We start from the raw sequence: 12787 nt of genomic DNA, 5'->3' as shown, positions 1-12787 counted from the left end.
CAACCATGTACCCTAAGGCTACACATCCCAGGGATCTCCGCAGAGACATGAAGATTGCTGGGAGTGTCCATATAAGGAGCGAGAAGCCCGCGCAGAGTCTCTTCCTCCTAGGCCTGACACGAGACGGACCTCTCTGTGCAACAAGGAGAGAGATGTCGCGGACCATCATGCTGAGCCTTACTTCCACCTCGAGGAATAAAGGGGCCTAGCTCTGTTATCAGCTGTCGGACATCCTGTCGCTAACATAATTTGGATCGCCTGCCTGTCGGTGTGGGTGCGTAGGGCAAGTTTTACTTTGGAAGACCGAGACACTGTGCTCAGACGCCTTAGATCTTCACTAGGAACCTTTTGCTTTATCTACAATCAAACGGATTACAGTTAACAAGCTCCATCTAGCTAGGGAAGAACCTCAGATCTGCAACGTGGAACTCTTTTGTCATTACACTTATAAGAAAGCATATATATATTACCTTCAGTACACTTGCTCTTTCATTAGGATAGCGTAGGCTGGCTAGATTACATGTTTCTCAAAGTAGCCACATAAGTAGTTAACTGAAACATCCGCTAGGAGGTGACTTTGGATCTAAATATAGTGTACATATATGTATATAACATTGTTCATTGCTGAACCATTGTTTGTGTCCTTGGGAGGAATCTGTTTGCTGAGTTGGCGCTGTTAAGCCGGCTTAGCAGATTCATTACCTCTGTTTGTGAAATAACTTCCTCTATCTGGCTCAAGTAAAATATTTCCGAACCTAATATTACTGAGTTTTTTAACTCTTGCTGCACAGTGTTACAAGGATGTCTGAACCCAGAGTGTCAGGTGGTTTGGAAGGTTCACTTGATCATGGCCGTGCAGATGAGCAGGTAATTCTCAGCAGTCCCCAAGGGGGCAGTGCTACACTCGCATTTTTTCCCATGAATACAAGGCGTTCTCTGATTGGATGAGTCGGAGATCATGACATTACTACCCCACCTCTACATTGTCCAATCAGTGAACGCCTTGTAACCATTGAAAACTACAAGATGTTTTGTGAATGGCGCTGGTGCTGTGCTTGTGACTCCCTGTGGTCTCTGTGCACAAGGGAAGATTGCAACCATTATTGTAGCAGCGCCGACTATTGCAATGATTGTCAGCTTCCCTCAGGTAAGAGATATGCATACTTACATTGGTTCAAGCTGGACCAATGTACATATGCAATAAAGATCATACCCAGGCTTCAACTTTAATGTACAGGTACAATGTTCTAGGCTGCTATGAGGAAGTTGATCCTCACCTTGGCAGTTGATGATGTAGTTCTGGTCTCCAGCACTGAATGAGATGGTCTCAGTAAGGTTGGAGAGGTAGATGGTCTCCAAGTCAGATGACAGAATGGAGGAACTGACTTTCTTTGTGTTCTAAAAGAGCAGATAGAAATATGGCAGTCATTATCTTGCATTGTGGAGCACTTGTCCCCAAATTAGACAGCCTACATGTAGGGTGTGTATCTTTGAAATGCATTATCTGTAAATTGAACCAGTATTGGCATAAGGCTGTAATGTTAGTTGGTCAATTGAAGCTATTAAAGCAGAACAAAAGTTTTTTTTTTTTATTAGAAGAGCCTTTGCATGACTTTCAACTACGGTACTTATGTATTAATATTTTTAATGTTTTGAGCACTGCCTGAGGTGCATGTATGACAGTTTTTACTCTCCATTCACGCTCAGCATCTGTAAGATCCTGGGTACAGAGATAATGAAACTCAAAACTTTCCCCAGTACATTCCCACTGTGGTACAAGGTCCTTTGGCACCCAAAGTGAGAAAGCAATACTGCACCCCATTCCCAAGCACCATAGTCCCCCCCCCAACCTCTTTAATTTTAATATGCTATGTAAGTAACATTTTAGCCAGAGCTATTGTGCTCCATACACAACAACTCCATCTGCCAGCTGGATATGTATAGTGCCTTGAAAAAGTATCCATATCCCTTGAAATAAGGTATGTAAAAATTGGTGCTGCGCTGTTCTTTAAAAAAAAAAACAAAAAACAAAAACTATGCTGCTAGAGGTAGTAGTACAAAGGTAAATGAACATGTAAAATGATATAAATATATAAAAAAAAAAAAAAACAGAAACAATATAAGAATAAGTACAATCAATATAGAGCACTTCTATACCCAGTAGGTGCAGTGTGATGAAGTCACGTGACCGTGACGTCACGCGTAGGGACGGGGTAGGCATCCAAGACTGATATATGCAAACGAGCTTGCCGCTTGTAGGAGATAAGTTTTCTGTGTGTTTTTTTCTTGTAAGTGAAGTGAGTACCCTCACCATTGTTTTAATAAAAACCAACCTCTGATTGAAATACTACACTATTTGGCCCCTTCTTTCCTTTAATCCCCCTCCTGCTCCCCTGAGAGACAAAGACCCACTAACAGCTCCATCCAGCCCAGGAATATAAGTGAGAGGCAGTTAGGAGTACAAGGGAGAAGCAGCCATTACCAGCAACTTTATGCGGTTACATGTTTACCGCAAGGTAAGAGGCCACTTCACACTATTGTGTGTCCTTTGCACGAAGAGGAGATCACCCCCATGCTCTCAGCACCTTACTGCACTTTTTTGCACATTTTCTGATTAGCCACAAAAAGAGGATTTAATCACATTGGACTATATTCCCAGTCCCATTATATATTTTGCACACGTTTGCCTTTGTTTGAATTTCCACAAGTTCTACAGTGGATTTATTTTGGTTATATGTTTATTATACACTGCATTTGCAATCTTTGCACATATTGATTGCACGTTGCACATTTAATTTATTAATTGCTGTTTTTTGCACAATGTTTTTTGCCTATTTGCACGATCCATTGAGGTTTTTAGTGATTGTATATTGAATTTAGTGTTTCCAGTAAGATACTTATCACATCTGGCCTTAAGTCTTTATTGAATGATTTTCTTGCACTTTGCTATTACCACCGATTATTGTGGAACATCACACTGCACCTATTGGGTATAGAAGTGCTCTATATTGAATGTACTTATTCTTATATTGTTTCTGTTTTTTTATATATTTATATCATTTTACGTGTTCATTTACCTTTGTACTACTACCTCTATCAGCATAAGTTTTTTTTTTTTTTTTTTTTAAAAGAACACCAATTTTTACAATCCTTATGCCGCGTACACACGGTCGGACTTTCCGGCATACTTGGTCCGGCGGACCAGAGTGTGCCGGACAATCCGCCCGTGTGTGGGCGGCGGCGGACTTTTCCGGCGGACTTCTTCCCAAAAGCCCGCCGGACCTAGATTTGAAACAAGTTTTAAATCTTTCCGTAGGACTCAGTTTCGGGCGGAAAGTCCGCTCGTGTGTGTGCTGGTCCGACGGAAAGCCCGCTCGTGTGTATGCTGGTCCGACGGACCAGATACGACGCGAGGGCAGGGTATTGCATCTCGCGCTCTCTGCAATAGGAAAAACAAATTTTCCTATTGCGGTGAGCGCGGTGCATGCCAGGCCCTTAGGTCTGGTATGGATTATAAAGGGAACCCCCTACGCCGAAAAGACGGCGTGGGGTCCCCCCTAAAATCCATACCAGACCCCGATCCGAGCACGCAGCCTGGCCGGTCAGGAAAGGGGGTGGGGACGAGCGAGCGCCCCCCCCCCTCCTGAACCGTACCAGGCCGCATGCCCTCAACATGGGGGGTGGGTGCTTTGGGGGAGGGGGGCGCCCTGCGGGGCCCCCCCACCCCAAAGCACCTTGTCCCCATGTTGATGAGGACAAGGGCCTCTTCCCGACAACCCTGGCCGTTGGTTGTCGGGGTCTGCGGGCGGGGGCTTATCGGAATCTGGGAGCCCCCTTTAATAAGGGGGCCCCCAGATCCCGGCCCCCCACCCTATGTGAATGAGTATGGGGTACATGGTACCCCTACCCATTCACCTAGGGAAAAAGTGTAAGTAATAAAACACACTACACAGGTTTTTAAAATATTTTATTAAACAGTCCGGGGGGGGGGGATCTTCCTCCGGCTTCGGGGGTCTTCTTCCGGCTTCGGGGGTCCCTCCGCTTCATCTTCTCCCGGCGTCCGGTTGGTTCTTCTCCGCTCTCTTCTCCCGGTGTTCCTGTTCTTCGGCCGACTCCTCTGCTGTCTTCAAGTAGCTCTCTTGCCAGCAGAGGTCCGGACTTCTGGGCTTCTGGGCTTCTGGGCTTCTGGGCTTCTCTTCCCCAGATGTTGACACGACGCTCTCTCCTGCTGGACTGCTCTCCGAGGGCTGCGTTGTGACTTATATAGGTGGAGACCCCGCCCCCTTTTGATGTCACAGTCCCTGGGCATGCTGGGACTGTGACGTTTTAGGGGGTGTGGTCACTGGGTGATGTTGACCACGCCCCCTAAAACGTCACAGTCCCAGCATGCCCAGGGACTGTGACATCAAAAGGGGGCGGGGTCTCCACCTATATAAGTCACAACGCAGCCCTCGGAGAGCAGTCCAGCAGGAGAGAGCGTCGTGTCAACATCTGGGGAAGAGAAGCCCAGAAGCCCAGAAGCCCAGAAGTCCGGACCTCTGCTGGCAAGAGAGCTACTTGAAGACAGCAGAGGAGCCGGCCGAAGAACAGGAACACCGGGAGAAGAGAGCGGAGAAGAACCAACCGGACGCCGGGAGAAGATGAAGCGGAGGGACCCCCGAAGCCGGAAGAAGACCCCCGAAGCCGGAGGAAGATCCCCCCCCGGAGCTGTTTAATAAAATATTTTAAAAACCTGTGTAGTGTGTTTTATTACTTACACTTTTTCCCTAGGTGAATGGGTAGGGGTACCATGTACCCCATACTCATTCACATAGGGTGGGGGGCCGGGATCTGGGGGCCCCCTTATTAAAGGGGGCTCCCAGATTCCGATAAGCCCCCGCCCGCAGACCCCGACAACCAACGGCCAGGGTTGTCGGGAAGAGGCCCTTGTCCTCATCAACATGGGGACAAGGTGCTTTGGGGTGGGGGGGCCCCGCAGGGCGCCCCCCTCCCCTAAAGCACCCACCCCCCATGTTGAGGGCATGCGGCCTGGTACGGTTCAGGAGGGGGGGGGCGCTCGCTCGTCCCCACCCCCTTTCCTGACCGGCCAGGCTGCGTGCTCGGATCGGGGTCTGGTATGGATTTTAGGGGGGACCCCACGCCGTTTTTTCGGCGTAGGGGGTTCCCTTTATAATCCATACCAGACCTAAGGGCCTGGTATGCCCCGCGACGGGGCTCGCAAGGTGTCAATCTCGCCGATAAAAGCGGCAAGATTGACATCCTTTTCTAGTCCCGTCGCACCTGAGTCACGTTCAAAATGAACGGACTTGTCCGTGTGTGGGCAAGTCCGTTCATTCTGAAAGTCCGCCGGAACTCCGGCGAAAGTCCGTCGGAAAGACGGGCGGACTTAGCCCGCCGGAAAGTCCGGGTGTGTGTGGGCAAGTCCGTCCGTTTTAAAGTCCGGCGCACCTGGCGGACAAAGTCCGTCGGAAAGTGTGCCGGACCAAGTAGGATAGAAAGTCCGACCGTGTGTACGCGGCATTATTTCTATTGCTGTATGGGCTGAGTTTGACCTATATTCGGTGCTTGCAGCAGTTCAACTTTCATTGCCCTTCGTTTAAATGGTAGCGCAGGAATAACTATACATTTCACTATCACTTGAAATTTTCCACATTTTGTCATGTTCCAACCAAAAACGTAAATGTATTTTATTGGGATTTTATGTGATAGACCAACACAAAGTGGCACATAATTGTGAAGTGGAAGGAAAATGATAAATGGTTTTCAGAATTTTTTACAAATAAATATGTGAAAAGTGTGGTGTGCATTTGTATTCGGCTCCCCTAAGTCAATACTTTGTAGAGCCACCTTTCGCTGCAATTACAGCTGCAAGTCTTTTTGGGTATGTTTATACCAGCTTTGCACATTTAGACAGTGAAATTTTTGCCCATTCTTCTTTGCAAAATAGCTCAAGCTCTGCCAGATTGGATGGAGCGTGTCTGTGAACAGCACGTCTTGCCACATATTCTCAATTGTATTCAGGTTTGGACCTTGACTGGGCCATTCTAACACATAAATACGCTTTGATCTAAACCATTCCATTGTAGCTCTGGCTGTATGTTTAGGATCGTTGTCCTGCTGAAAGGTAAACCTCCACCCCAGTCTCAAGTCTTTTGCAGACTCTTATGCCCCATACACATGGTCGGACATTGATCGGACATTCCGACAACAAAATCCATGGATTTTTTCCGAAGGATGTTGGCTCAAACTTGTTTTGCATACACACGGTCGCACAAAGTTGTCGGAAAATCCGATCGTTCTGAACGTGGTGACGTAAAACATGTACGTCGGGACTATAAACGGCGCAGTAGCCAATAGCTTTCCTCTCTTAATTTATTCTGAGCATGCGTGGCACTTTGTGCATCGGATTTGTGTACACACGATCGGAATTTCCGACAATGGATTTTGTTGTCGGAAAATTTTATAGCAAGCTCTCAAACTTTGTGTGTCCGAAATTCCAATGGAAAATGTGTGATGGAGCCTACACACGGTCGGAATTTCCGACAACAAGGTCCTATCATACATTTTCCGTCGGAAAATCCGACCGTGTGTACGGGGCATTACAGGTTTTCTCTTAAGATGGCCCTGTATTTGGCTCTATCCATCTTCACATCAGCTTTAACCAGCTTACTTGTCCCTGCTGAAGAAAAGCATCCCCACAACATAATGCTGCCACCAACATGTTTCACGGTGGGGATGGTGTGTTCAGGGTGATGTGCAGTGCTAGTTTTTCACCACACATAGCCTTTTGCTTTTAGGCCAAAAAGTAAAATTTTAGTCTCATCTGACCAGAGCACCTTCCACATGTTTGCTGTGTCCCCCACCTTTTTGCTTTCTGGAACTTAGACCAAGTGGGACTGGTCTAAGTGGTGAGTTAAAACCAGAGCTGAAAACAGGAGATTATAACAGGAGTCATCAAACCTGTAAGTAACATCTGAAATTTTCTGTTAGTAATATTATTATTGAAAACGGTGTTCAAAACACACATGTGAGGCATGATCGGTAGAGCGAGAGCAATAATTCTAGCCCTAGACCTCCTCTGTAACTTAAAACATGCAACCTGTAGAATTTTTTTAAGTCGCCTATGGAGATTTTTAAGGATAAAAGTTTGTCGTCATTCCACGAGGGGGCGCAATTTTGAAGCGTGACATGTTGGGTATCAATTTACTTGGCGTAACATTATCTTTCACAATATAAAAAAAAAATGGGCTAACTTTACTGTTTTCTTATTTTTTTAAATTCAAAAAAGTGTATTTTTTCCAAAAAAAGTGCGCTTGTAAGACCGCTGCACAATTATGTGACAGAAAGTATTGCAACGAAAAAAATGTATAATGTTTGGGTGTTCTAAGTAATTTTCTAGCAAAAAAAATTGTTTTTTAAACTGTAAACAACAAATCTCAGAAAGAGGCTCGGTCCTTAAGTGGTTAATGAGGAGGTGGAGACTCAGCTCCAAGCACAGATGGAAAGGGCTGCAAGGGCTGGAATAGTGATAATAATAGGGGATTTTTGGGGGGAAATTGACTGGAGTAATGGCACTGCTGGGACAGTTAAAGGGCAAAAATCTATAAACGTATTACAGGTCAATTTTACAGTCCAGTTTATTGAGGCCCTGGTAATCTCAAACCATTGGCTTATTGCCAATATTCATATAAAATAACATTTGGGTAGCAGTGACCATAACATGATTTAATTTAATATTAGCTGTAAGCAACAAACACATAAGGGAAAGATTAAACTAGAAAGGGTTGGGACTTTAACCATGAGTATAGTTTTGACCATACTCATGGTTATATGCAATAAACTTTTCTACTAATTTACAGTTCATTACTCATTCCCAATTGCATGCTTCATTTAAAGTCCCAACCCTTTTTAGTTTTTTTCGCCAAAATTAGGGATAGAGGTAATATTGACTTATACGTCATAGACCTCATTTAAAGTCCCACAGCCCTACTCTTTCTTTACAGGAAAGATTAAAACACTTAACTTTAAGACCCCTTTCACTAGTTTTAGCGGCGCTTTACCGCTGTTATAGAGGCACTTTTTGGCAGCTAGCAGGGCGCTTTTAACTGCTAGCAGTTGAAGGAAGGGTTAATAGTGCCTGTGTTGTGCTGAAGCACTTTGCAGGCATTTCGGCAGCGCTGCCCATTCATTTCAATGGGCAGGGGCGGTGCGGGAGTGGTGTATACACCGCTTCACACTGCCCCAAAGATGCTGCTTGCAGGACTTTTCTTCCCATCCTGCAAGTGCACTGCCCGAGTGTGAAAGCACTCAGGCTTTCACACTGGGGTGGCTTGAGAGGCGCTTTTCAGGTGCTTTACAGGTGCTATGTTTAGCGCTAAAACCGCCCCAGTGTGAAAGGGGTCTTAGAAAGCTAATTTTTTCAAGGATGAGGGCTTCTTTCCAAGACTTAGACTTGGAGGGAATGTTGGCATCAGTACACACAGAACAGAAAGGGGAATTCTTTAAAAAGACTGTATGCAAACTCACTGCAAAGTATATTCCCATAGGAAATAAGTTTAAAAGGCTAAAGATAAAACCTATGCGGCTCACAACCAAAGTTAAAATGACTATAAATAATAAGAAAAGAACTTTAAAAAAAATAAAAATGAAGGAACACTATCATCGTTTAAATGTTACAAAGAATATAACAGAATATGTAAAAAGGAAATCAAGGATGCAAAAATTCAAAACGAACGGCAGATTGCAAAAGAGAGTAGGGCAAACCCCCAAAATCTCTTCAAATATATTAATAGTAAAAAGGTCAGGTCTGAGCATGTAGGCCCTTTAAAAAATAATCTGGAGTGGGTGACTGGGGACAAAGAGAAGGAAAATGTATTAAATACTTTCTTCAGCTCTGTGTATACAAAGGAGCATGAGGGAGCTCATGACCATAATGGGGATGGTATGATCCACAAATGATCCACAATGGCTCAAAAATGATATTGTGCAGAAATATTTAGACAGAATAAAGGTGGAGAAAGCACCTGGACCAGATGGCATCCACCCACGGATCCTAGAAAAATTGAGCTCTGTCATTTCAAGGCCATTGTTTTTAATTTTTAGGGACTCGTTAATGACTGGAATGGTACCACTGGATTAGCTTGGTGCCAATGTGGTGCCCATATTTAAAAAGGGATCAAAGTCTTTACCAAGTAGCTATAGACCTGTTAGTTTAACTTCTATAGTCAGGAAGATACTGGAGAGTTTATTAAAAGACCACATAGACGAGTTCTTGCTGGAAAAAAATATTTTAAGCAACAGACAGCATGGATTCATGATAGACAGGAGTTGTCAAACAAACCTGATTTCTTTTTATGATGCGGTAAGTAAAACCTTGGACAGAGGGGTGGCTGTGAACGTGGTATACTTGGATTTTGCAAAAGCATTTGACACAATTCCCCACACACGACTAATGTGTAAGCTAAAGTCTACAGGCTTGGAAAGATCAGTTTGTAAATGGATAGAAAACGAATTCAGTGAGCAGTGATTAATGATTTTTACTCTGAATAGTCTAAGGTTATCAGTGGTGTACCCCAAGGTTCAGTGTTGGGACCCTTACTTTTTAATAGCTTTATAAATGATATAGGGTCTGGGATTAAAAGTAACATTTCAGTCTTTGCAGATGACACCAAGCTATGCAGGGGAATAACGTCCTTACAGGATGTCTCCAATTTACAAGCTGACCTCAATGCACCGTGTAATTGGGCAACTAAGTGGCAAATGAGGTTTAATGCTGATAAATGTAAAGTTATGCACTTGGGGAGTAGAACTGGGGCAATCCATAGCGGAGAAGTATCTGGGGGGTTTGGTAGATCTTAAGCTGAATAATAGCATGCAATGTCAAGCTGCGGTTTCCAAAGCGACTCCAGAGAGAGAGAGAGAGATAATTTTGCCCCTGTTCAAATCATTAGTAAGACCTCATCTGGAATATATAGTTCAGTTTTGAGCACCAGTTCTCAAAAAGGATATCAGGGAACTGAAGAAAGTGCAGAGAAGGACAACCAAACTGATAAGAGGCATGGAGGAGCTCAGCTATGAGGAAAGATTATAGAAACTGAATTTATTCTCTCTTGAGAAGAGGAGAATAAGGGGGGATATGATTAACATGTAAAAATACATAAGTGGTCCATATAGTGAACTTGGTGTTGAGTTATTCACTTTAAGGTCATCACAGAGGATAAAGGGGGCATTCTTTACGTCTAGAGGAAAAAAGATTTCTCCAAATACGGAAAGGTTTGTTTACAGTAAGAGCTGTGAAAATGTGGAATAGACTCCCTCCAGAGGTGGTTCTGGCCAGCTCAGTAGATTGCTTTAAGAAAGGCCTGGATTCTTTCCTAAATGTACATAATATAACTGGGTACTAAAATTTATAGGTAAAGTTGATCCAGGGAAAATCCGATTGCCTCTCGGGGTATCAGGAAGGAATTTTTTCCCCTGCTGTAGAAAATTGAATCATGCTTTGCTGGGGTTTTCGCCTTCCTCTGGATCAACTGTGGGTAAAGGATTGTGTTTATGGGATTGTATTTTTATTTTTTTTCTGGTTGAACTAGATGGACCTGTCTCTTTTTTCAACCTGACTAAGTATGTACTATGCCAAGGCTGTCAGTTTAGGTAGACGGCCATGTCTTGGTAGGTTCGCAGTTGTGCCATACTCTTTCTATTTTCCGATGATGGATTAAAGGATTGAACAATGATCCGTGAGAGGTTCAAAGCTTGGGGTATTTTTTTATAACCTAACCATGCTTTAAATTTCTCCACAACTTTATCTCTGACCTGTCCGGTGCGTTCCTTGGCCTTCATGATGCTGTTTGTTCACTAAGGTTCTCTGAGGGATTCACAGAACAGCTGCATTTATACCGAGATTAAATTACACACAAGAGGACTCTATTTACTAATAAGGTGACTTCTAAAGGCAATTGGTTCCACTAGATTTTAGTTAGGGTATATACTCTTATTTCCTTTACATTTTTACAAAGTCTGTAGCAAGGTTATATGATTTCAAAGTTGGCCTTGTCATGATATATTTTTCATTGTACGTGTAGCAGTGTTCAATAATGTGCCTTAGTAACGTTTCCAGGTATTTAGTCGCTCTCAGATGACAGTACTCCCCCCAAGACAATGCCTCCAATCTGCTTTAGTCTCCTGTAGCATGGAGCCATCTTTGTTTAGACATCATCCAAGATCACTATGTACTTCTTGAACTGAGATCTTGGTTCAGAGATGACAGAGAAAAAAAAAAAATCGAGCACTTATCTGCATGCCCACCCCCAAGCATAAATTCCCCCTCCTCCCAGAACAAATCTTCCACCCTGCTGAAATGATCCCCCCCATCTCCCCCCTCCAGAGTAAAGGGGGCTGAATAGAAATGCATGGCAAGCTTTTCAAATATTTATTTGTAAAACATTTTGAAAACCATTTATCATTTTCCTTTCACTTCACAATTATGTGCCACTTTGTGTTGGTCTATCACATAAAATCCCAATAAAATACATTTACGTTTTTGGTTGTAACATGACAAAATGTGGAAATATTCAAGGGGTGTGAATACTTTTTCAAGGCACTGTAAATATTGACTAAAAACTACAATGCCAGTTTTAATTGAATAAATCCTTTCAATGGGATGAAAATTTAATAGTGATTTTACTGTTCACAAGATAATTTAACTGAAATCAATTAAATATTGGCTCAGAAATAGTAGTGCAATATTGTTGTGCTGAAGAGTCAGGTCACCCAGCAACCTCTTATGTTGAACAGGGACTCTGGTGTCCAAATCTTTTTATTGTAGTTCTTGGCTCTGGTCCCCACAGCCTCTGGTATCTCAGAAACCTTTACCACAATTCAAAGCATATGAAAATTCCAGTAAAGTATGTGGGAGCTCATCTGTTTATGCATGGCAGATGTGGGGTCTCACCAATACAGTCTCCGAGAGAGAGAAGAGACTGTCAAGTGATGCAGCATGCCTTAGCCACCTTTATCTGAAATATTAGTTTTGGTTGAACTGAACTTTTATATCTAATAATAAAATTTATTCTGGAGACTTCACTTACCATTTGGCCATACTTGGTCCAGGTGCCAAACTCATCCTTCCAGTACCAAATCCACTCAGTGGTCAGTACATATTCCATTGGTTGGGTGACAGATGATGGGGTAGAGAGTCTGCGGACTTGCTTCTCACCAGCTTTCATGGCCTGAAAGTCAATTGATCTGTAGCTGAGATAGAAAAATGTTCATTCGATCACTGCTGTATCAGTTATGGACAATACTGACCTTGTGGGAAATAATAGTGAAAGCTTTTATTGTCCTTTGGGTCCCTGTTAAAAAGATTTCACCTAATTTCTGGTGCTGGTGACCACACTGAAAGTGAGGAGATCTTCACAGTGGGGACAGAAACAGCAATAAAAACCCTTGTAGTCTGTTTCTCCAACCTTCCCACAATGGTGAGATTTCCCCCCTGTAGTTTGTGTCTCTGCTTCTTCCACAATGGTGAGATTTCTCTTCAGTAGTTTGGATCTCTGTCCCCCCCACAATGGTGAGATTTCCCAATAGTGGTCTGAATCTCCACCCGTCTAATTAAAGAGATTTCCCAGCAGTAGTTGGTGTGTCTCTGTCCCTCCCACAAGAGTGAGATTTTCCTGCAGCAGTTTGTGTCTCTGCCCCTCCCACAATAGGGATATTTCCCCGCAGTAGTTTGGGTCTCTGCTTCTCCCACAATAATAATATTTTTTTTCAGTCTTTTTTTACTTAATAA

General features: G+C 43.6%; 1 protein-coding gene across 1 annotated transcript in view; it reads right to left on the bottom strand.

The window, feature by feature from the left end:
- Positions 1 to 12787, bottom strand: part of LOC141132729 (protein mono-ADP-ribosyltransferase PARP12-like) — a 60724-nt gene that overhangs the window by 9076 nt on the left and 38861 nt on the right. The window contains 2 exon segments of the mRNA XM_073621493.1: positions 1278 to 1398; positions 12087 to 12249. Of these exon segments, the coding sequence (XP_073477594.1) occupies positions 1278 to 1398; positions 12087 to 12249 (284 nt within the window).

The sequence above is a fragment of the Aquarana catesbeiana genome, linkage group LG03, assembly GCF_042186555.1.
Source record: "Aquarana catesbeiana isolate 2022-GZ linkage group LG03, ASM4218655v1, whole genome shotgun sequence".
Taxonomy (NCBI): Eukaryota; Metazoa; Chordata; class Amphibia; order Anura; family Ranidae; genus Aquarana; species Aquarana catesbeiana.
This window is presented reverse-complemented; position numbering and strand designations above follow the sequence as displayed.